This window comes from Xyrauchen texanus, chromosome 37 (assembly GCF_025860055.1).
Source record: "Xyrauchen texanus isolate HMW12.3.18 chromosome 37, RBS_HiC_50CHRs, whole genome shotgun sequence".
NCBI lineage: Eukaryota > Metazoa > Chordata > Actinopteri > Cypriniformes > Catostomidae > Xyrauchen > Xyrauchen texanus.
The window spans coordinates 34,770,433-34,794,997 of record NC_068312.1 but is presented as its reverse complement, the minus strand read 5'-3'; the positions used below and the strand labels follow the sequence as shown (position 1 = coordinate 34,794,997).

The 24,565-nt window shown below is 38.3% G+C and overlaps 1 protein-coding gene across 1 annotated transcript; it reads left to right on the top strand.

The window, feature by feature from the left end:
* The first annotated feature begins 927 nt into the window (after positions 1 to 927).
* On the top strand, positions 928 to 24,222 carry abcd1 (ATP-binding cassette, sub-family D (ALD), member 1). The gene is made up of 10 exons (XM_052108971.1): positions 928 to 2,951; positions 5,371 to 5,551; positions 6,735 to 6,877; positions 9,370 to 9,541; positions 10,083 to 10,177; positions 15,353 to 15,498; positions 17,268 to 17,413; positions 18,322 to 18,406; positions 19,926 to 20,051; positions 20,453 to 24,222. Exons 1-10 carry the CDS (start codon positions 2,028 to 2,030, stop codon positions 20,769 to 20,771), a joined length of 2,337 nt encoding a protein of 778 aa, XP_051964931.1. The 5' UTR covers positions 928 to 2,027; the 3' UTR covers positions 20,772 to 24,222.
* The last annotated feature ends 343 nt before the right edge of the window (positions 24,223 to 24,565 follow it).

Sequence of the window (24,565 nt, the reverse complement as noted above, 5' to 3'; positions counted from 1 at the left end):
CCCAGTTTCATTTAAAAGTTCCTGATCTAAAACTACGTTTAAAAAAAAAAAAAAACTTTCTTTAACTGCTGTTTCCTTGCTTCCCTGTTTTAACACATTTGGAAGAACCCTTTCCAAAACGTATATACAATTACTCTCCATTGAAAACAAAAAAGAACCACGATTGTAAAAAGTCTGTTTTTAATAAAGTGTTTTTGTTCAGAGACAGTCTTTTGTGTCATTTAAAGATGTATTTATGTATGGATAGACAGACAGACAGATAGACAGACATGGACAGAAAGACAGCTAAATTGATAGATAGATGGATAGACAGACAGACAGACAGACAGAGAGAGAGAGAGAGAGGCAGAAAGCTGAACAGACAGACAGACAGCTGGATATATGTATATATATATATATACACACAGACAGACAGACAGACAGACAGAAAAGCTGAATAGACAGACAGACATACAGCTGAATAGATAGACAGATAGATAGCTAAATAGACAGACAGACTAGACAGATGGATAGATGATAGATAGACAGACAGACAGACAGGCAGTTAGGCAGGCAGACAGATAGGCAGACAGACAGAGAGAGAGATAGACAGACAGGCAGAAAGCTGAACAGACAGGCAGTCAGATAGACAGCTGGATATATATACAGACAGACAGACAGACAGAAAAGCTGAATAGACAGACAGACAGACATACAGCTGAATAGACAGACAGATAGATAGATAGATAGATAGATAGATAGATAGAAAGAAAGAAAGAAAGAAAGAAAGAAAGAAAGAATGAATTATAGCGCAGTAATAAAGACTAACAGCCGCCATGAACATTTGAAATCGATAGTAGTGAGATAGTAGGTGCGTGATAGTAGTGAGAGAACAAGAGAACATGTTCACTCCACCTATCGGCGCAGTTTACTTTAGTGTGATATGGCTGTTTTTCAGTACAGTAAACACGGTGCTGCTGACAAGCGATTCACGCATGGACTCAATCAAATACACCGGCGGCTCTAGTTCTGCATTTGGACCGAGGTGATAAAGACTGCATGTGCTCATCATGATGAGGGTCTGTCATGTTTCACAACTGTCAGCAGATCAGAGGAACAGCGGAAAAGTTGGACGGAGGAAGTTGCAGTGAAGCCCATGTTAGCCAACAGCGCTAGCTCGATCAGCTCAAACATCAATTATTTGACATTTATATGCTATTTAATTCACTGTAGCATATATGCAAAGGTGTAAATACTGTTTATAATCACTTGCATTGAGGTTTTGTGTCGCCCCGTTGTTCGTTTTTGGTCAAGTGATTTTATTAGCTTGACAGTTGCTAGCTGTTATTTGAACTACCTCTTCTTTCTGTCAGGATATGTTGTTTGAGAGATTATTTACCATAGTCTGCGTGTTTTACGTTATTTACGCACAACATATTTACATTATTACTATTTGAACCATTTAAGATATGGGAATCTAAAGGTGTTGCTCAAAGGTTGCTATATGTCATTGCTCAAGAGACTTGAAGGACTTCTCAGTTGTGTCATTGATGCAGAAACAAAAATAGGCTGAATTAATAACTCGACCATTATTGACCTAGAGAAACAGTATAGACAGCTATAAAATAACGTGTATAGTATAGGTCAGATAAATTGTTCTTGAATGAATTTAATGAGACATGGTTGAGGTTATATTGAGAGCTCTGACTTCTGATCTCTGACTTCTGATAGCAAACTTTGGTATCTTAGCAAATATAAGCACAGTTTGTGACATTGTTGGGATCTCTTCTGAATCTCCAGAGGAGACACTTGGGATCGAGAAGAAAGACAAGTCTCAAATTGATCTCCATTTAAGTCTGCATTTGAGATTTGCCCAGAAACATTTGAGATTTCCAGTGAATTGACCAACTTGAAAATAATAATTGCAATTGAAACTGTTTAAAGGCCTTTTAAATTAGTTTACATGAATATATTGGTCATATAGCTGTGAACATTAGAGATATCTACTTTCCAAGAACTTTTCTCAGTATTAATAAGCTACGATCAAAATGTCTGTGTACTCAAAATTGCCTTCCCAGCTCAAGAAACCCTTTGTGAGAAAGACTGTTCTCCTTCTACTTGCTCTTTATGGGGCAAAGAAACTATCTCCTTATGTATATGGCAGACTCAAAGGAAGGACTAGTAAACAGGTTAATGGCGCTGACCCGGTGAACTCCAAAGGAGACTCTCAAGAAGTTGCAGAGAGCAGAAAAAAGAAAAACTCTCCAGCTGTGAACCGTGAATTCTTGGAGAGATTGAGTCATCTCTTGAAAATCCTCTTTCCTCGCTTTTTCTGCAAAGAACTCGGCCTGCTCGGCTTCCACTCTCTCGCCCTCATTTCACGCACCTTTCTGTCCATTTACGTGGCCAACTTGGATGGGAAAATTGTGAAAACCATAGTGAAGAAAGACCCCAGGGCGTTTGTGGTGGAGTTAACCAAGTGGCTACTCATTGCCATTCCGGCCACTTTTGTGAACAGTGTAATCCGTTACCTGGAAGGTCAGCTCGGCCTTGCCTTCCGCACCAGGCTGGTCACTCATGCCTACATGCTATATTTCAGTGACCAGACATACTATCGTGTCAGCAACATGGATGGTAGGTTAGCAAACCCTGACCAGTCCTTAACAGAAGATATGGTCATGTTTGCCGGCTCTGTGGCTCATCTGTACTCAAACCTAACCAAACCAATTCTCGACGTGGTGGTCACCTGTTACACACTCATAAAAACTGCTGAGTCCAAAGGTGCCAACACTACATGGCCCTCTATCATAGCTGGCATCGTGGTGGCACTTACCGCCAAGGTTCTGAGAGCGTTCTCGCCCCGCTTTGGTAAACTGGTGGCTGAGGAGGCCAGGAGGAAAGGGGACCTGAGATACATGCATTCACGTATTATCGCCAATTCAGAGGAGATCGCCTTCTATGGGGGACATAAGGTAAGAGAATAGCCTTTTACAAATGGGAGGCTGGGGCTAGTTGTCACACTTTTTACTCCAGTGAATACTACAGGGTGGGGTTGTTTTTGAAAGTGAATTGTTCTGTAGACACAGTATCTTAAAGTCTTGGCTACTTACCAAAAAAGCTGTTGAAACAATGGATTCCCACCATTTATTGCCCAGAAAAAAAAGATACAGCTCATTATTAAGCATCTGCTATATGTATATAACACATAACATTTTTTGCATATAGGCGTATTAAAAATTACACATAAACATATTAAGTATAACATAAACGGTTAAGTTGTCACATTAGAAACTGCCATGAAATAGCCTATTATAGGTTATGTAATGGCTTTTCTGCTAATTTTTAACAGTAAAACTAAAATATGTCAATTGTATAATCTAATAATTGTTTTTGTCAACAAATATAATATTTATAATTAATAAATTATAACGTGACCACTTGGCCCAATTTAAATTTTACATTTATAAAGAATACTGTTGTCCTGAGAACACAGTTCAACCAATTTAAATCTAAAATAATCTAATATTTTCATTATTTAGTTGACCATTGCCTGAGTGTAATCCTTGATCCCATTGTTTTTTTATTGTATTCTTGTAACCCGCACAAGAAGAGACAGTCACAATGTAAGTCAAAACTGCGTTTTATTGCAGGCAGGCAAAAGTACAATCAAGGGGCAAATCCAGTGAAGAGTAGTCAAGGGGAGCGAGAGGTCGAAGCCGGGGAATCGGAGAATATAAAAGGGGCAAATCCAAAGAGAGAGGTCGTGGAAAGCGTAGGGTCAAAGCCGGGGTAATCAGAATCAGCGAGACGGGACTAGTGGGAGCAAAAGACAGGGGAACAAGGGGAGCTGGCAAGCTAAGGGGTAAACGAGAGGAGAGCAAAACTAGATGAGACTAGCGGGGGGCAAAGACACGGGAAACTAAATACAATAACCAACCGCCGTGAAACGGATGTGCTGTGGTATTTATAGGGGAAGGTGCAGGTGTAAACAATGAAAGGTGATGAGACGAGTGCAGGTGAAAGGAATAAAGGGGTGATTGAGACGAGTGCAGGTGGTCATAATGTTCTGGCCATAGGAGCGTGCATGAGAGCCCGAGGGGAGATAGCGTACGAGCAGGAGAGCTCGAGGGAGCAAAACGAGCGTGAGCGCTCGGGGGAAGAGATAGCGTACGAGCATGTGAGCTCGAGGGAGCAAAACGAGCGTGAGAGCTCGGGGGAAGAGATAGCGTACGAGCATGTGAGCTCGAGGGAGCAAAATGAGCGTGCGAGCTCGAGGGAGCAAAACGAGCGTGGAAGCTCGAGGGGGCGGAACGAGCGTGTGAGCTCTAGGGAGGGAAGCGAGCGTGTAAGCTCGTGGAGGGAGTGTGTGCGTGCGACGAAAGCGGGGATGGGGCAGAGGAGCGGGGTTTGTGACAATTCTCTTGTTTTTCCCAACAGCTATAAAAAAAAAACCTGATTTCGGAATTTGTTGGATATTCGTTTGAAGGTTAAAATTTACAAAACAAATTATAATTTAAAGGGATAGTTCAATGAAAAATGAAAATTCTGTCATCATTTACTCACCCTCATGTGCTCCAGACCTGTATGATTTTTCTTCTTCTGGGAAACATAAAATAAGATATTTAGAAAAGTTTCTCATTTTTTGTTGTTGTTCATACAATAAAAGCCAATGGGGTCCAATGTTGTTTTGGACCCCATTGACTTTCGTTGTGTGGTCAAAATCAACTGAAACATTTTTCAAAATATTTTCTTTTGTGTTTTGCTGAAGAAAGAAAGTCACACAGGTTTGGAGTGACACGAGGGTGAGTAAATGATGACAGAAATTTCATTTTGGTTGAACTATCCCTTTAAGGTAGGTGTTTGAAACTAACATACAAACTGCTTTTAGAGAAACCATTAATTTGTGTATGTGTACTTTTGACTCAAAACCTTATAGTTACTGAGTAATAATGTGACAACTACACAGACTTCCATACAGGTTAAATAAAATGACTGACCAAAAAAAAAAATTTGAATTTTGCCTTCATATGTTCAGAGAAAATGTTCAAAGTGCAGAGGTCATGTCATGTGTTTGAACAAAGAGAAGACCCTAGAATCGGGTTAAAAGTCTGCATGTGCCTCTTTGACCCTAAGCATATGCTCACACACACTGTATTCAGCAGCTCTAGCATACATTATGATCTTAAAGTGCTCTGTCACTTTTACAAATGCAGATTCCTTATTATGACATATAATATGAATGAGATCACGTCATTGCGAATTAACAAGCCAAGAACAACCTGCTGGTATTTTATTGTCGGAAACCAATCTGTTTGTGAGTACACTGACATATTCCTCACCTTGATGTTATCTTGTTGCCTGTGTATCTGCATGTGTGTGTGCCCTGCGCAGATCGAGATGTTGCAGCTGCAGCGGAGCTACAGCGCGCTGTCCAAGCAAATTAACCTGATCCTGTTCAAGAGATTGTGGTATGTCATGCTTGAGCAGTTCCTGATGAAATATCTCTGGAGTGCATCGGGCCTGGTCATGGTCGCTGTGCCCATCATCACTGCTACCGGGTACTCTAAATATGGTACGGATTTAAGCTGAGCTGCTTGGCTCTGTGATTGTTGACATTCCTAACATCCTTGTACACTTGTTGATACATATTGTGCTCTTAAAGGCATTTAATTATTTAAAATCTACTAAGTAATTATTCAAGGTTTTCCACCCCCTCTCAGACTTGTAGAATTAAATAAGCTTTCTGTGGCCAGAAACAAACTTTACACAAGTACACGTATGCAAATGTGAGTGCTTGGCCAACACATTGCCAACGCGCGGTCTGGTCAAACATGCTTACAATGTGTTCTTGTGTTATTGTGGTGGTAACAAAGCTCGTTACTCAAGGGGACGAGTTACCTTTACACTTTTGAAAAGGACAGTTCACACTAATGTCTGCTGTAGTGCCCCTTGAGGCATTTTGGAATGAAAAACTTTCCAAAAGGTAAAGAGCCTGCATTCATCTACTTGCATTGAGTATGTTTCAGCATTAAAATGTCTATAAATAAAGTTCTTTAGAAACTTTTTTGCTCACAGTAAGCCCTGTTCTTGAATTGCAAGCAGAACGATTTTATGGAAGAATGATTTTGCGAATGATTTACATTCCCATTGAATAGCATACGTTTACTTTTGTTTTTATAGTCTTCAGTTACACAATGCTTGAAGGAGAGCTTTAAGCATCATGTGGGAAATTTGCGGTTTAAAAAAAAAAAAAAAGAAATGCTGGATATAAATGTTGCAGCATTATATTTAATATATTTAAGAAATTGTAAGTCGCAGGCTTAATTAAAGGGATAGTTCACCCAAAAATGAAAATTCTCTCCATTTATACAACCTCAGATGTGTAAGGCTTTCTTTCTTCTGCTGGACATAAACAAAGATTTTTAGAAGAATAGGTCCATACGATGCAAGTCAACAGGGTTCAGAACTTTGAATCTAAAAGGCAGCATAAAAGTAATCCTTACGACTCCAGTGGTTTAATCCATATCTTCAGAAGCGATATGACAGATCTCACTGAGAAACATCAATATTTAACTACATTTTTTTACTATAAATCTCCACTTTCAAACTGGCTCCTAAGAGTTCTTCTTTTTGTTTTTGGCAATTTGCAATTGAAATTCTTCGTGCATATCGCCACCTACAGAGCAGGGAGGAGAGTTTATATTAAAAAAGGACTTAAAAAGTTACTTACTCTTGTTGTTGTGACATCCAATCAGATTCAGAGGATGTGAAGCAAGCAGCCATGGTGATGAAAGAGGAGGACTTGGTGAGTGAACGCACACAGGCCTTTACCACGGCCCGAAACCTTCTAAATGCTGGAGCTGATGCTGTGGAGAGAATCATGAGCTCCTACAAAGAGGTGAGATGCTTTTTCACACCACATGATTGACTCTGGACTTTTGACCATCCCAGTTCTTTGCCACAAGCTCCTTCTAACTTATAAAAAGGGGCTTTCACACATACTGCCTTTGCCATAGTTTTTATTATTTTTTTGGTGGTGGATTTTACCACCGTTTCTCCCCAATTTGGCATGCCCAATTCCAAATGTTCTCTAATTCCTCATGGTGGCGCAGTTGCTCGCCTCAGTCCGGGTGGTGGAGGATGAATCTCAGTTGCCTCCGCTTCTGAGAAAGTCAGCCCACGCATCTTATCACTTGCTGAGCGCATTACCGTGGTGACTTGGCGCATGTGAAGGCTCACGCTATTCACCTGCAGCATCCACACACAACTCACCACACGCCCCACAGAGAGCAGGAAGGTACAGGGAAGATAACCCATATGACTTTACCCACTAGCAACTGGGCCAGTTAGTTGCTCAGGAAGCCTGGTTGGCATCACTCATCACACCCTGGATTCGAACTCGTGTCTTTACTTGCTGAGCTACCCAGGCCCCCCTTTGCCCTAGTTTTAACAAAAACATTTTTAGGTCACATGTGAATAGGACCAGTTTTCGAAATAGAGCCAAATCAGCAATTTGTAAGACACTGAACTTGCCGAAAAAATGGCTGACAGTGCATCATTTCTATTAAAAATACATGTTTTTCCATATGACTTAGGGATTACTTAACTTTTTTTTAGCCTATAATTGTGATAAACTCACATCACATGAGTCTCTATTTGAAATTGCACTTGTCACAAACACATGAATACACATCAACCTGATATCATGTTGAACTCCGGACACGTCGGGATTTTGTTCCACATATTTTCAGATTTTCTACGTAGGCCCTACATAGGCTCCATATAACATGTCTACAGAAGCAGAATATTTGTATGAATGTACAAAGGCAGAGTTATATGGCTTTATAATAGATTTGCGAGTGAACAGGACACGTTTTGAGCGCACACACACTCTCTGAGAGAGAGCAGGGAGATTTCATAAAGCAGCGTATATTTGAGAGCTCATGTCCAGTTTTGTCCAAGAGTGAAGGAAATCTACGTGCAAGTGGAGAGATTTGCTCTCGCGCAGCCGGTATATAGATGCGCTCTCGCGTGCATGTTGTGCTCTCGACATTAACAGTATAATAATGCCATTGAGCTAAGGTCTATTAAGCTGGAATATGGTCTATAAAGCCATTCATTTACATTTTCCTTCACAAAACATTTTTATGGTGTTCATTTATCTTTTGATTTTACTTTGTGAATTTATTATTATCCTCCACACCTCCCCTGACATGGTCTGGCACCCCCCTGGGGAGGCATGCCTCCCAATTTGAAAACTGTGAGCCTAGGGGTATGCTGTCTTACATTTTGGTCTTAAATTAGACCGATCTTTATGCAACTGACTGAAAAAGTTAAGACCAAAATTTTAGTCAACTAACTTGTAAGACTTAAAAACAGTTTTATGCAACCGGCCCCTGGAGAAAGCTAACCTTTAGTAATCCTCCAATGAAATCGTCCAATGGTAAAACATCTACCACAATGTAATTTGCAATAATATGTTGCATGCAAGAAATTTTACATTGTATTTTGTCAAAATACACAGTTACTTTTGAATACCCATCAATGCAGGGTTCCCACACATCCTGAAAATCTGGAATTTTGCAATGCAGTTTTCCAGTCATGGACAAATCATTGAAAATTAGAAAAATGCCTAAATGTCCTGGAAAATAATTTAGTGTAATAAAATTATCTGACTGTGTCACTAACAAGGTTTTTGTTACATGCACATAAACATGGTAATGATTGGGACTCATGATAGGTGTCAAATACACACATTGATATAATGTTGTCACTGCCAGCAGCTTCACGTTGTTTAACAACATCAAGGGTTGATTGTCGTGAACAAAGCCATGTCACATACATTATCTGCTCATCTGCTGTTATCTCTGATTTGCTCATATGAAATAGTTTAACTGCACTACAAATCTGTGGACCGCTCTTGTGTCTTTAATACTACACCCCTTGGGCACAAAATGTCCTGGATAATTGTGCCTGAAAAAGAGTGGGAAACCTGCAGTGGAGAAAAGTGCTTTTTGCCAGAATTTCCCCGGAATGGTGTAGTTACAGCATCTACTTACAGGGGCCACGCTAACCAGCAGGATCTTGACCCCTTGATAGGTGCTATGCATATAGCTTTAGGAGAATCTGACTTAAGAGAATACTTTCAAAGAGTTTGAGCCAATCACAAAGTTCTAATGGGCTGAAACTATGTAATCATTGGTCACAAAAATGTTGCAAACATAAACAACATTGCAGACATTGCCTTACCATCTTCTTCAAACTATGAGAATAACAGAAGTAGTAGCTTTATCTGAAAAGTTAATCAAGAAATGTTACTGTAATTTTTACTGGGTATCCTGTATAAAAGTAACTAATAGCCAAAATCTTAACCTTTTAATCCCTTTGCAGGTCACAGAACTGGCTGGATATACGGCCCGTGTGTATGAGATGTTCAAGGTGTTTGAGGATGTGCGTGTCGGGGTGTACCGCCGCTCGGCCGTGGAGGTGAAGCCAGAGGAGATGGGTGATGCTCAGGAGGTGAAACATGGCATGCGAGTGGAAGGACCGCTGCAAATCAGAGGTGCGACACCTGGATGGTACACAACAAAAATTGCCATAGTTTGAGGCACCTTTTTGATATGTCCAAGGGAAGCTACAATACGTACAATGTTTGTAATATGGTCACTTTGACTAGGTTTAAATGGACACCAGAAAGCCGATTATTGTGAGAAAGCTGCTTAAGGCTCGAAATCAGTGTATGCGTTTATATGAGATGTGTTAGAGGCTTTTTCTTTACTCCCGTATACATGTGGCTTATCCAGTATTTGTAAAAAAAAAATGGTATCTTTTATTAAAAATGCAAAATAGTCATTTTTATTGTCAAGATGATAGCAGGATGCCACTTGCTATGGGAATATAGTCATGGACGTCATGTGACAACACATAGCATACCAACATTCTTTGCACAATGCATTCTGTTTTGCATTCTTACAAATACTATGCCATTTACAATACCCACTAAAGTATTATATAAGTGTTTGTATTCTATTCCGAAAATAGCCTATTAAATTGAGTAACTGTCTTATTTGTGTGTGTGTGTGTGTGTGTGTGTGTGTGTTTAGGTCTGGTGATCGATGTGGAACAGGGCATCAAATGTGAGAATCTGCCCATTATAACCCCTACAGGTGATGTGGTGGTTTCCTGCCTGAACATCCAGGTAAGTCCAGAGTAATTTAAATTTATGATCTACTTTAACCCAGAGGAAACTGCTAAATGGATGTAGCGTGCATTACATAGTTGTTACAACCAACTAAAACTGTTAGCCACTTTCCAGCAAAGTAGATTTTACATTAAATTATTTGTAACTGATGGTGCAATATCTTGTATTCATGCAGAGCATATGAGTCTATGGTCTGATGCAACATGCTGTTGTTTGCATTGTTCATGTGAATCTGTCAAAGAGTCTCTCTCCAGTTCTTAGAGTAGCAAACTGATAATACGGAGTAAAAGATGTCAGGTTTTGCTTTGTGTCTTATCGTTGACAGTTCAAAATATGTCTAAAGAAATATTGCCACCTAAAAGCAGTGGTTCTCAACTAGTTTTGCTTTATGACCTAGATTTTACATTGATCATGAAGCTGCAACCCAACACTAAAATTTAGTGCACAAAAGTAAACAAAAAATGGCCTTAAAATTAAACATCAAAATGTATTTATACAACCATAAACTGCTTAGACCCAACAATATGCAAAATTATTAACATATTAACATTATTGACAAATTTGTAAATGCATGAATAATAACAGAAGTGTGATTTATGTGAAGTATTTTATTATTGTTAGCCATATTACTAAGAAACAGATGAATTTGCGGCAAAATACCATAAAGTTTTAATTTGAAGATGTCGACAAAAACAAAATATGTGATTGCAAAGATATTTGTTTAGCTTCTTCGGTCTTCATATGTCTGTTTCTGCTTGCATTCGCTTATCTTTTTAGTGTATTTGGATTTGTTTTGCCCTCCTGTGCTATGAACAAAGTGATTGAGATAAAGTCAATCACTCTGCACAACTCAATGCATGTTGGCAGGACTTGAAGTCATAAACTCTAATGCAAGCAAGATAAGTGCAGTAAAATAAGTCGACATTACTGCAGATTTACCTTTGATATGCTCATACTAATGCTGTTTATTATGCACATATTAAATATTCACCTGCTGAGCTGATGCATACTACAACTGCATAGAGGATTTTGTTTTGCTCAGAGGTTGCTCTTTCATAGCCCAGAGGACTTTTCAGTTGTTTTCAACATTGTTTTAGACGTTTCTTTTAAAATTCCTTAAGACAAATAAAAATAGACACAAATAAGATGACTGCTGACATACAGTATAAGTATAGCTCTATAGTGTGGACAGTATAGCTCAGATAATTTGGTTTTGAAAGAATTGAATGAGAAATGTTTGAGTTCTTGCAGATTTGGTATCTTGGCATGGTGTGAGACATGGTTGTGATATGTGGCTGCTTGTTTCAAGTTCATTTTAACATGATGGACACTTCATTGGTTTTTAGTATCATCTCACAAAACAAGTCTGAAATTCACTAGTAATGAATGTGCAATATGAATGCTTTCGGATACATATGTACTAGACATATCTTGAGTCTGGATATAAGGGCCCATAAATAATGATTAATTCATGTTTCCTGCTAAATTCCTAGAAATATGTCATGAGTTCCGCTGCTTGACCCCCCCAACCCCGGTCTATCCTGTACAGTGTGCTGATTATATTCCTGTCGTGCATTGGTGTGCTTTTAGAGTTTCCAATTGAATTTACAGGGGCGGTATGGTGCTAATACTCTTTCATAACCTTTATGTCGCAGTCATGTGGTGTGCTCATGACTCAGTGCACATTACACAAAATGCCCTCCGAGATAGTTCCCTCAACCGAGCAACACAGACAAAAGCAGGCCACCTCCTGCAAGCCAAGAGGAAGAAAGCGTGGAAGACAATGATGTCATAGATAAAGCCTCTATTAAAGGATTACTTTAAAATAAAATTTCATTTGTGGAGCACAAAATTTGATATTTTGCAGTATGTTCATGGCTTTCTTTTCCATTAAATGAAATAAAATGACAAAAAACACCATAAAAGTTGTCTACACAACTATGACCTGTATACACCTGGTATTATGATGCATCCCGGCTGACCGATCACATGCGGTCAGGCGAGACACATCGCTGTTTACACCTGGTCACTTAAATGTGTCTACTGTGACCACTTGTGTTTGGATTTCGAGGGGAGGGTCTCTGATTTCATGACATGCATGAATCACCGCCAGTGTGCTACTGCATGATATTGAAGCACAAAAAAGTCAGATGGTTATTTCCTTTTAAAACTGCACCTAACCATTAAAGTTTTATTTTATTTTAATTTCATTTATTTAAACTTTGCTGGTTAGGTGTGGTTTTAAAAGGAAATAACCATCCAGTTGGAAAATTAAAACTCAAGTTTTAGCTCAGGGTTGATTGAAAGGTGAGGGGTGGTATTTCACTTTGTGTGAGGAAAAATTGTAATAATCTCGCACCCTCTCCTGCTGTTTTCAAATTTCATTCTTGTCCATTAGTAATGGATCGGCCAATCATCGGTATCACTGGTTTCGGCAATTATCTGTGCTATTGGATATCTGCAGATTGTTTAAAAACAGCTGATAATCAGGGCCAATTATGTCCTGTCAGTCAAAAGGTGGCTGAAAAAACACGTTTGACAATTGGCCTACAACTCATGCTGTGTGTGATAGATGTCTCTTGTGTGGAATTACTTTGAATTGGGTTCTGTACTGCTAGAATTTCACAATTCATGAACTAATAGGATTGATGTCATTGACACTAAATAACATTTGTTGTTGCTTGTTGCATAGCTGATCGCGTTGCACAAATTTGAATATACATATTATATGGCTTCGGAAGAATTATCTTAATATAGCACTCAAGTCATATGGACTGCTTGTATGGAACTTTTTAGTCACTTATATAATATATATTTATATTTAGTATTGAATCATAGTGAAATTAATTTGGCTTTTTTGACACTGATCAACAGAAAATACTCTTTTACAGTATATCAAAGTCAAAAACAGTTCAACCAATTAGTCAAAATGTATAACAAATAATTGATTACATAAGTATTCACCCCTTACTATAGCTCCCCTTAATCATCACTATATAACCAACAGGTTTTACAATTCACTCAGTTAATTAAATAGAGATGACTTGTGCACGGTCAAGGTGTTTCAAGTGATTTTAATATAAATACACCTGTCTCTGGAAGGTTCACTTACAGGTGAGACAGAATCTTGAGAAAAACAACACCATGAAGACCAAAGAACCATCCAAGCAAATCTGTGAAACGTTTATTGATAAACTTAAATCAGGGGATGAATACAAGAAAATGTCCAAGTCCTTGAATATCCCATATGTTGCTGTGAAGTCAATAATTAAGAAATGGAAAAAGTATGGGACAGCAGTAAATCTGCCTAGAGCAGGCTGTCCTCACAAACTGAGTGACTGTGCTTGAAGGGGACTAGTGAGGGAGGCCACCAAGAGACCTATGACTCCTCTGAAGGATTTACAAGCTTTAGTGGCTAAGATGGGAGAGACTGCATACAACAACTGTTGTACGAGTTCTTCATCAGTCACAGCTTTATGTTAGAATGGTAAAGAGAAAGCCACTATTGAAAGAAACCCATAGAAATCTCGGCATCCTGAAGGCATGTGGGAGACTCTGAAGTCAGATGGAGGAAGATTCTATGGTCTGATGAGAACAAAATGGAGCTTTTTGGCCACCAAATCATACGCTATGTTTGGTGCGAACTAAACACTGCAAATAATCAAAAAATACACCATCCCCACAGTGAAGCGCGGTGGTGGTAGCATCACACTGTGGGGATGCTTCTCTGCATCAGTCCCAGGAAGGCTTGTAAAGGTAGTGTCAAATAGAGTGGAGTGGTGGTCTAAACCACATAACTGGTAATCAGAAGGTTGCTGGTTTGATCCCCACAGCCACCACCACTGTGTCCTTGAGCAAGGCACTTAACTCCAGGTTTCTCTGGGGAGATTGTCCCTGTAATAAGGGCTCTGTAAGTCGCTCTGGATAAAAGCGTCTGCCAAATGCATAAATGTAAATGTAAATGCAAATAAATGCTGCAAAATACAGATAAATCCTGAAGGAAAACCTGATGCAGTCTGCAAGAGAATGGAAAAGACTTGAAAAAGGCTGTGCACTCATGATCCCTACGCAACCTGACAGAGCTTGAGCAGTTTTGCAAAGAATGGGAAAAAATTGCAGTGTTCAAATGTGCCAAGTTGATAAAGATGTGTCCAACTAGGCTCAAGGCTGTAATTGCTGCCAAAGGTGCATCTAATAAAACATCCAAGGGGTGTGAATATTTTTTATAGGCACTCTATATTTGGAATGACAAACTGTAAGTGTGAGCAAAGAATGACAGAATCTACATTTTATGAGAAACTTTCTTAGCTGTCAAATCAAACAGCCTGTTTCTGTCTATACTTAGAATTCTCATTATCAGCATCACCCCTTCCACATGACGTGAGTTCAGATGATTCACATTGGTCTGATGTTGTGCCGAAGGTCTTTTAATAGTAATTGACGCTATTGCGGGATGCAGCACTGATGTGTTTATGCATGTCTAGTGAATGGCTTTAAGATAATGATAGGGTGCAGAGAGGAAGCAATCTGTTCTCTGTATGTTGGGCTGGATAGAGAGGCCTTTGAAAAGCATCAAGCCTTTCCCATCAGTGGCTCCTTTTATCCCTGTGGTTTTGCTGAATTTATAAACAAATTTAGCTGTTTCTTGTGGTTTGTCCTGCGTCTCTCTCTCTCACTCTCTTGCTGTGTGAATGTGTGATGGCAGGGGTCTCCGACATTTTTCAGGCCAAGGACTCCTTGGTGGATCGAAATGGAACAGAGACCCACTGTTCCATATTGTATAAAACTGAGTGTTGCATTTTAAGCCAGGCCTTTATGAACATGCATATACTACTGTACCATTCTCAAAATACCAAAATTGCTGTCCAATACCAGTGAAATGTCACTATTTTCAAAATTTCCATACCAAACCAAAAATAGCTAATATGCTCTTGAACATCTCTTGCTTTTTCAAATAATTTAAAATAATTGAGTGTATTTACAGGCACACTAGTACACTGAGCATATTCATAAAATACAATAAAAGTCCCCATAAAATAAGCTTGAGATCAAACAGTAATTGGCGAGCCCCCTGTATTGCCACTGCATACCCCCCTGTTTTATGGGATCTGTTTGTTTATGTGTCTTTTGTAAACTATGTATACTGTATGTGGGTGTGTCTGTTTTCCGCAGGTTGATGAAGGAATGCATCTACTCATCACAGGACCCAACGGTTGTGGAAAAAGCTCTCTGTTCAGAATCCTGAGTGGTCTGTGGCCCGTCTACAGTGGAGTTCTCTACAAGCCTTCACCTGAGCACATGTTTTATATACCTCAAAGGTACTGCGTTACACACTGACTGTATATTATACAGTCATATTACAATACTACAATAATACAAACAAAAGAATAATAAACATAGTTTTTCAAACAAATACCAAGCTAAATTATTGTCATTACTTTCGTTTTCATTATTGATTCTTGAATGACTGAATTCGTCCATAGATGCAAACCTAATACTTTTGAGACTTTGAAAGTTTTTCCATTACTGTTAATTGTTAATCAGAATCTGAAGTAGATTTGTAAATTCCTATACCGACATTTGAGTATGAATTTAGAGACAATTGCAGTATTGGTCTTTAAAATCTCGTAAAATTACATCTTTGTTGTGTACTGCTTGGTTTCGGATGTGTAAAATCCTTTATTGCTTAACTTTGAGGTACATAAGTGTAATAACTGTTGTAGCAGCTTTGGCCGTGCATTTCTCGCCATTGCATTCAACTGCCTAAATCTAAAGATAATCATCACAAACTTTCGTAGCGAAAGATATTGTGGCTAATATTAACCCAAAAAGCAATCATGAATCCACATTGGGAAAACCAATAGCCACCTTTGAGATTCTTTTTCTGCATAATTTGAGACAAACTAATCTTATACAATTTAGTATGCAAGATTGAGTCGACCGACAGTGGATTTTGCTGATACCGATAATTAAGCTGGTGGAAAAGGCTGATAACCGATTAATCGGCCGATAGTTTTTAAAAATCAATTTATTTAATGACATTTTCATAGCCTTTCCTTACTGTGATCGGCAAAAACACAGAGGCAACAATATTTCAAAATGAGTTACATCCCAGCTGCAGGAAAACCGATATATCGGTCTTACCCTACTAAATAGTACAGAATAGTATGAGAAATGTTTATGCTAATGCGAAGAGTATATAGTATGCAAATAGAAATATGAGTGTGGAAGGCAAAAGCTTCTTTGTGCAGGTTCAGGGCCCAATACTGAGACACAGTCCTCTGGATTTTGTATAAGAATTAAGATCAATTAGAAGGCAGGGACGTGGATGTGCACACATGTGTTTATTTCTATTTCCCACACTGTGCCAGGTTAATTAGCACTGATGAGTATGCTGATTGAACAGGGTAGCACACTCCAAAAGCAGTCAGCACATATGGTGCTCTTGTGAATGCGTTACAAATCTGCATTACAACCCAACAGGAGTACATCACCATCACATCCTGTGCATGATCACACGATGGGACGTGTCCAACATCATTTAAAACCAGCAGCTGCTTGTCATTTGGCTCACTTGCAGTACAATGAACAAGTATGTTAAAAAGAAAAAATTAATTGTGTAAGACTTTGAAATAGAAATAAGAATCGTAAGAAATTTCTCGATTCTGATTCCGATTGCACTCAAAAAGCTATCGGCAAAAAAATGAGCCAGTTTTGAATAAGAACTAACCCTGCTTTGAACTGCATTTTATAGGATGTGCTTCATGCATGATGATTGTGAGCAGAATACATTTTTTAAGACTTATTTCAGCAAGTTAATGCACGAAAGCATGTGAAAACACAGGATAGAAAGATGGATAGATCAAACAAGATGGTGCAAGACAGATCATGCAGTGAGAATAAAATTACATACTCAGTGAGAAATATGAATGAGTTAACCAACAGTGATGTGTCTTCATCAAAAGAATCCTGCTAATCCATTAGCTCACTACAGATTCATGAAGTTATTTGAACTTCTGAGCAAAAGAAACTAAATAATTAAAATTCAGGATTTTCTTTTTTTTTTGCATATGTGGTGACCGTGCAGGCCGTATATGTCAGTGGGAACGCTGCGAGATCAGGTGATCTATCCTCACTCTGTTCAAGAAATGCTGGAGAAAAATTTCACTGACCAGCAACTGGAAGACATCCTTAAAACGGTAAACCTCTGCTACATCCTGGAGAGAGAGGGAGGTGAGTGGCATCAGAGCAATGGCTTCAGGATCATTGTTACTGAGTAGGCCTACTTGGAATCAACTGTTTTTTGTGTACACTTTACACAGAATTCTGTGTTGAAATGATTTTCATATGGTCAAAAGTGTAAAAAGGAGCTGAGAGTAATGCACTACCCTACTAAAGCAAACCGCAGTATCTACACCAAATCTGAAACTGAGAGTAATGGCTTCAAATGTTCTTGGATTAAGTATGTATTTTGTAGTTACTGCAAATTTCACACACTATTTTCTCTAAGCAGGTCATAGTTTAAGACAGTGGTTCTCAACCTTTTTGACTCCAAGGCTTCCCCTTGTCAGATCAAATATTCAAAGCCTCTGTGCCACTCTATACCTCTGTGCTGCAGTTAAAAGCAATGGCCTTAACGAGAGCTCAGTGGTGCATTTTGGTGGCCTATGGGGTCAATTTTAAAGTTTCTGTTGTAGGCCTACATCTTGATTTTAGCTGTTTTAGGCTTTTAACTATGTTCAGTTATTTGATATATCTTATTTTAAATAATTTTAGTCATCTTGCCACCCCCTTGGAATGTGCTGAGGCCCTCTAGATTATAAGATCCTTGATTTTAGGCAAAACTAAATTTGGACAAAATAGTTATTTAATGTGTTTGGTCTTTGCATGGCAGTACATACTTCTTGGTAGCTAAAAGCATCATGCAATGAGCTAAATATATTCACAATACACCTTTGATGTAAAGAACATTTCTTTAAAAGTTTTTCTAAGCACAGTTATAGTAAGGAAAACGTTTTTTTAAGAACGTCGTGAAAGGCATGGTTCTTATTCTGCAGAAATTTGTGGATTCTGATTCCTTGTGGGCCTAATGTAATTAATAATTGTTGGAAAAAAGCATCTCGTTTGTAATATATTGTCAGGTTGGGATGCAGTGAGCGATTGGAAGGACGTGTTGTCTGGAGGAGAAAAGCAGAGGATGGGAATGGCCAGAATGTTTTACCACAAGTACGTCAAAGACAATATACAGAGTCCAATTATATTCGAAAATATGCAAAGTCATTTAACTTGTCATCCAGTTCAGATTTATTCAACAGCTGCTATGATACAAAAATTGTACCACCCATAAATGTCAGGGACGGACTAATATGTTATGGAAATACTATAGTTTTTCTTATAGGCTTTTTACACTACAGTTAACCCTGGGTTAACATCCATTTAACACCAGGTTAAGGCTACGTTAGTGCTTTTCACACTTGAAAAATGTAACGCTGGTGTAAACGGACTTCTGTATTACCTGTTTCATGTTTCACACTGTACATTCGTAAACCCCGGGTTAACGTTTCTACGACACGCAACCTGTCAGTCGAGCTGCTCTGCTCTTCTGTGGAATTGTCGCCAAGCAAAGAGTCAAGTTTGTCTTTCGTCTGCTGAAATATGCCACAAAAACCCGGAATACTGTCTCATCACGGCAATTATCACGTTTTCCACCACCGTTCGACACTTTACCGGTTTCCCTCAGACGGAGATTGTAACCAGTGCATGACATTTTCAGTGACGGCACATCGTATGAATATTAAATGAGGTAAGTTCTAAGTCATTATATGATTGATTGTCCGTTGCTATAAACTTTCTGTAACATTCTAACACCACATTGTTTCATACTGTATACCTTTGGTGCCGCAACACAGGGTTAACCCCCTGCAAATGCGGCGTTAACCCTGCTTCGGAGTGGGGCTTCATAACCCCAGGTAAAAAGCGTTGCAAACCCCTTTTCAAAATTACAAGTGTGAAACTTTACCCAGGGTTAAAAGCAAGGTTTAGAGTGAAGATAACCCGGAATTAAGCACAGTGTGAAAAGCCATTTTTAGACCTGGGTTATGCAGTGTTGTAATTTTTAAAAGGGAGTTTGCACAAATTTTTCGAAAGTTTCCGAAGGTTTCCGGTATGTATTGCTAACCCTAAAAAGTACAACATGGAACAGGATAACCCTGGATTATACAAACTAGGTTTAAAAATGCCACTGGGTTAACATTTTCAAGTGTGAGAAGTTGTAATGGTTGTTATTCAAGTATCAGGGAGATTTCCCTATTTTCCCAGTAACAATCTTTCAGTTACTTGAGATAGTTGGTGGAATAAATTCATTTTTCTTGTAATTTTATTTCCTGAAATAAAATAGCTTTCAAGATACTTAAAACTGTAGAAAGAAAACGGCTCATGGCTTCCTTAAAGCCATTGAAGTGATAAATATTCAAATACTGAAAGATTGAACTTTTCTTGTGGATTCAGTGCATGTTGCTGGAATCTTTACAACTTATATTTTGCATTTGAAGAGAACAGCTGCTTTAGGCAAGATTATGGTAGAGTCACTCAGGTATTTATTAATGAGGAAGAAAAAAACAAGTAAGAAGAATATAATAAAATAAAACAATATGACTACAAACGACTGCCTTTAAGTCTGTTTAAAGAGTCCCCAACAATAGTTTTGTGTGTTAAAGCTGATAAATCTCTGGTTTATCTCTAACAGGCCCAAATACGCTCTGCTGGATGAGTGCACGAGTGCTGTGAGTATTGATGTGGAGGGCAAAATCTTTGAAGCAGCGAAGGATGCTGGGATTGCGCTTCTCTCTATTACACACCGTCCATCTCTCTGGTGGGTTTTCAATCATATGGAAATTAAGAGCAGTTCCTTTAATGCTAGTGGAAAAAAACGAAGCGTATTTATGTTCCCTCATGAACCAAGCAGTCTCTGAAATATATTGAGCACTGAATCCTGTGTAAGTTTAAAGGACCATATCATAGAATACATTTTTCCAGCTCTTTTGATATAAGAGTTGTTCACATTCCACCTAGACCATTTATTAAATCTAAACTGCAACATTGGGTCATTCAGAAATCCTCATGGTTATGACGTTGCACGTAAACACATGATCGGCCATGTTTACGCACTGCACAGAAAGTCCAAACATTATCTGCTTTGTCCTCCAGTTTTATAATTCTGCAGTACTTGAAACCAAAATAGCACATCTTGAACTGAACTTCCTTGGCTCACAGGAAGTACCACTCCCACCTGCTGCAGTTTGACGGCGAGGGTGGCTGGCGCTTCGAGAAGCTGGACGCCTCCACTCGGGTCTCCCTGCAAGATGAGAAGCACCGACTCAAAACCCAGCTCTCAGGAATTCCCAAGATGCAACAGCGCCTGGCAGAGCTGTGCCACATTCTGGGGGAGGACAGCAGCCTGCCGAACCCAGGGGAGGTGGAGGAGGAGGAGGAGGGTGGGAAGGGGGGAGAGAGGGAGCAGCAGAAAAGAAAGGAAGGGGAGATGGAGAGAGATGTGATGTCTGCTGGAAAAGACAAAGACATTATGGAGTGATTTGCAGACAGATGACAGATGTATCCAAGGCCAGGTGTAAGTGTTTGTGTGTGTGTGTGTGTGCACATAAGGGCTGGGCGATATAGCAAAAATCAATCAATGCCAATATATATTTTATTGTTTAATATATTTCTTCTGGAATTGCATAGAAGGGTTTTTTTTATCACTGGTGATGTGTGTATTCAAATTATTTACTTAAGAAATTAAATATAATAAAAAGGCATGTCCACACTGTTTTCCCTGGTTGAAAACAAAGAAGATTGATACTTAATCATACTTTATATTTTTACTTAAGTATTTTAATACACTAAAAATGCCATGTGGATACTTCCGTTGAACATTTTTGTGTGATGACCCAAAAAAATCGTTTCAAGTAGTTTTTAATCAGTTCACTGAAATAGAAAGTTTGAAGTGATTTACAAAAATGAATCATACTTGCATTTACATTCAGGTAAGAGATGCTATTAAAACATATCTGTCTTTACGCTCTCATACTTGCAAGTTGCGAGAGAAGAAACAACTGCAGAACTAGTTTTTTACTAAACTTTATGGCTGAATAAAAAGTGTATTACAATCATTGTAATATTCGCAATATAACCTAATTTTATATCACCAGCAAAACCACTGTAAAAACATGATGGATATTCGATATATTGTTTAGCCTTAAGCTGCGTTCACACTGCCAGCGACATGCAGCGACAAAGCAACCTCATCTCATTCATTTTCAATGGGAGCTGGCGACTTCCAGCAACACGAGCAACGGTGACCGTTGGCGGACGATGTGGGCGTGTCCAGCGACGCAACATAGTTAAGACATTTTTTACTTTATGCAAATGAAGAGCGACTTACAGGAGCGACAGCCAATACGAGAGATGGTAGAGCTTATGTGACCCTAATATTTTAACAGTGTTGTTTAGACTCCATAAACACCACTAGCGACCTAACCGCATAGCCACTGGCGACATGCAGCGACAAAGTAGCTGGCAGTGTGAACGCAGCTTTAGTGCACGAATTGAGTAATGTAACAATAAAAAAAGGCATTTTCACCACTGTTAAGTGATAGACGTATAATATACTGTTAAGAATAATACATTATTTATTTATATCCACAAATATAACTGCAAAAAACAGTAATATTTACATAAATATGTTTTTACTAAAGCATTTGAATACACTAAAAATGCCATGCAGAGACTCAAGCAATAACCCAAAAGAATTGTTTTGAGTTGTTTTGAATTGATTCACTTAAACAGAATCAAACCATACAGGTAAGAGATGCTGTTATTACGTTACAATATGTTTTAACGCTCTCATACTCACAAGATGTGGAACAATTGCGGCACTGGTTTTAAGAAACTGGATGGCTAAAGAAAAAGCTCAGTAAAATCATTGTGATTATTTTATATATATCACCCAGCCGTAGTGTGCATGTTGCTGCACACAAGCATTGTAGATGCATGCCGTTTATAATGTGTTTTAAAACGCACAGTAGTGAACTCTTCTATAGCTTTTGTTAGCTCTATAAAGACAATACAGTTGTGTTTGTTTATGTGTGTGTGCATGCGTGTGTGTACTCCAGACAGGGTGTGTTTTGAAGGGGGGGATGAGACAGCTGCCAACTCGACCAGGTGTGGCAGATGATGAAAGCACCTATGAAAGCTGTTCCTCTCGCTCGTTATCGCTGTTCTCTGAAGAATTCTCTTGAAATCTGCGCAACACAGGCGCTGCGTGCACGTGTGTGTGTGTGTGTGTGTGTGTGTGTGTGTGTGTGTGTCTTTAGGGAAAGGGTAAGAGTCCAGATTGGGCTCTGCTGTTTTGTGTCATAATGTGCAGTTCATCAGTGGCATTTTTAAACTTCTAAGTAGTTGCCACGAATGCTGTATCTCAAATCTGTGCCATGTTTTACTAAAACTTTTATAAAAAGGGTAACTTTGCCCTTGGTACATATGATAACCATCTTTATGTCCATTAGATTTCAATTGGTGTTTAGATTATGGCCATATTTGAATATTGGAATCTGGTCAAATTCAGATTATGTTGGTATCATGGAAACGTGTGACTCCAGTTGCCAGCGTGATTCTTAATATTCATATTCATCAATATTCTTCTTTCTAGAAATCTGAATAAGACAGCTGGAAAGTGTCTTCATTTATATCTCCATGTCAAAATGAAAGTTGTGATTGCTACAAGACCAACCGTTCTAAACAAAAACATCAAGCTATCAAAACACAGTTTTGGAGAAATGTACATTTACATACATTACCGAAATTACCATAAATCAATATCCAGATGAGCGAGATCACCATGAGAGTCTTATGTCCTACAGTTTGTAATATATTGCATTCTTGTCTGACACTGTCAAGGACATAAATGAGATTTAATGAGTTGACGGTGCAGAATTCATAAAAAAATGAATGGCAAGAGCATCTCCAATATTTACGAAGAGCATGGAACGAAAAGTTCATGTATGTTTTAGTTTATTTTGATTATATGTCCATTCAATTTATACAATAATATTCCAATAAATGTGAAGCACGTCAAAGTCTTTTTAGAATAAAAGTTTGACTAGAATATGGACACTAATGGAAAATGATGTGCGTGTTTATGTGGTCAGTATGAAATTACTAATTTTAAAATGTAACCTTATTTCTTTTTTAGGGGTTATTTGTGTAAACAATCAGTGAGAAGCACCTTAGAAGGAACATTTTCCAATTAAAATTAAATTTCCCTTCTTTTATCGTCATAAGTTAGACATCATTTGAACGCCAATCTCTAGTTATGACAATTAGAGGAGATAATGTTTGTTTAATAATTAGATCTGATGTTTTTTAGAAATTAAAAATAAGGGTTTGAATCTTATTCTGAGCACAGGGCCTGAAGGAGCGCCCACAATGACATTATCATTAAATCTGTTCTAGCCAGAGGTGATGCTGTGTGAAACATTTTAGGGGGATTACCACTGTAGTACCTAAACATTAACAAGACCAGCCGAGACATTTCTTTAAAGTGTCTTTAAAATTTCAAATCTTTTATCATTCAAAATGCTTATGCCTCTTGTCTGCTTAGCTAGAGTTCAATCACTTGAAAGATGTTTGATGATTGTAATAGAATATTATTTACTGTTTTAGAAAACATTACCTTTAAAAACAATTGTCTACAATATTTGTATGACATTGCATTTTATAATAATGACTGTATTTCTTTTTTTTAATATTTTAAAATATGAAACTTTGCACAAATAATAAACAGATAATTTTGTATCTTGATCCACAACATTATAATCTGTATTGCAAGACACTTCAATTTGATGTCTTTCATAGCACAAATGTTATGTATTTTCTTTAAGTATGATACAAGTGATTGCAATGTGATTGGTTTATTATCCGACCCTTTGCACATGTGCCTTAACTATTAAACAAAATCTTTATCCTTGCAATCTAATAAAACATTTCCTCCTAAGAATACATCTCTACATTATTTTGCTGTCTTTTATAGAATGTGTAAAAAAAGAAATCAAACATTGGGAAATGTATTCAGGGCACGGTGACTTTTATCCTTTTCTATGAAGATAAATGGTCAATTGCGCTCTTGTCTCTAATAGATTTTAGAAAAGAGTGAATCTCACATTCGTATTATATAACGTCTATATTTGGCCTTATGAAGCTAGATGGAGAAAGTGGTGCATATACAGAGTATGACAGGCGTAGAAATAGATGGATAGGGAGACACAAACAGTGTGAAGAGATAGACAGGTCTGTTTTTCTTTCCATCTGTCAGATAGACGGATGGATAGT

Excerpts from the sequence above, each read along its gene's own strand:
- abcd1 (XM_052108971.1), top strand. The coding sequence starts at position 2,028 with ATGTCTGTGTACTCAAAATTGCCTTCCCAGCTCAAGAAACCCTTTGTG. Across the intron at positions 15,499-17,267 it reads ATGTTTTATATACCTCAAAG|GCCGTATATGTCAGTGGGAA; the intron begins GTACTGCGTTAC and ends GTGACCGTGCAG. Across the intron at positions 20,052-20,452 it reads ACACACCGTCCATCTCTCTG|GAAGTACCACTCCCACCTGC; the intron begins GTGGGTTTTCAA and ends CTTGGCTCACAG.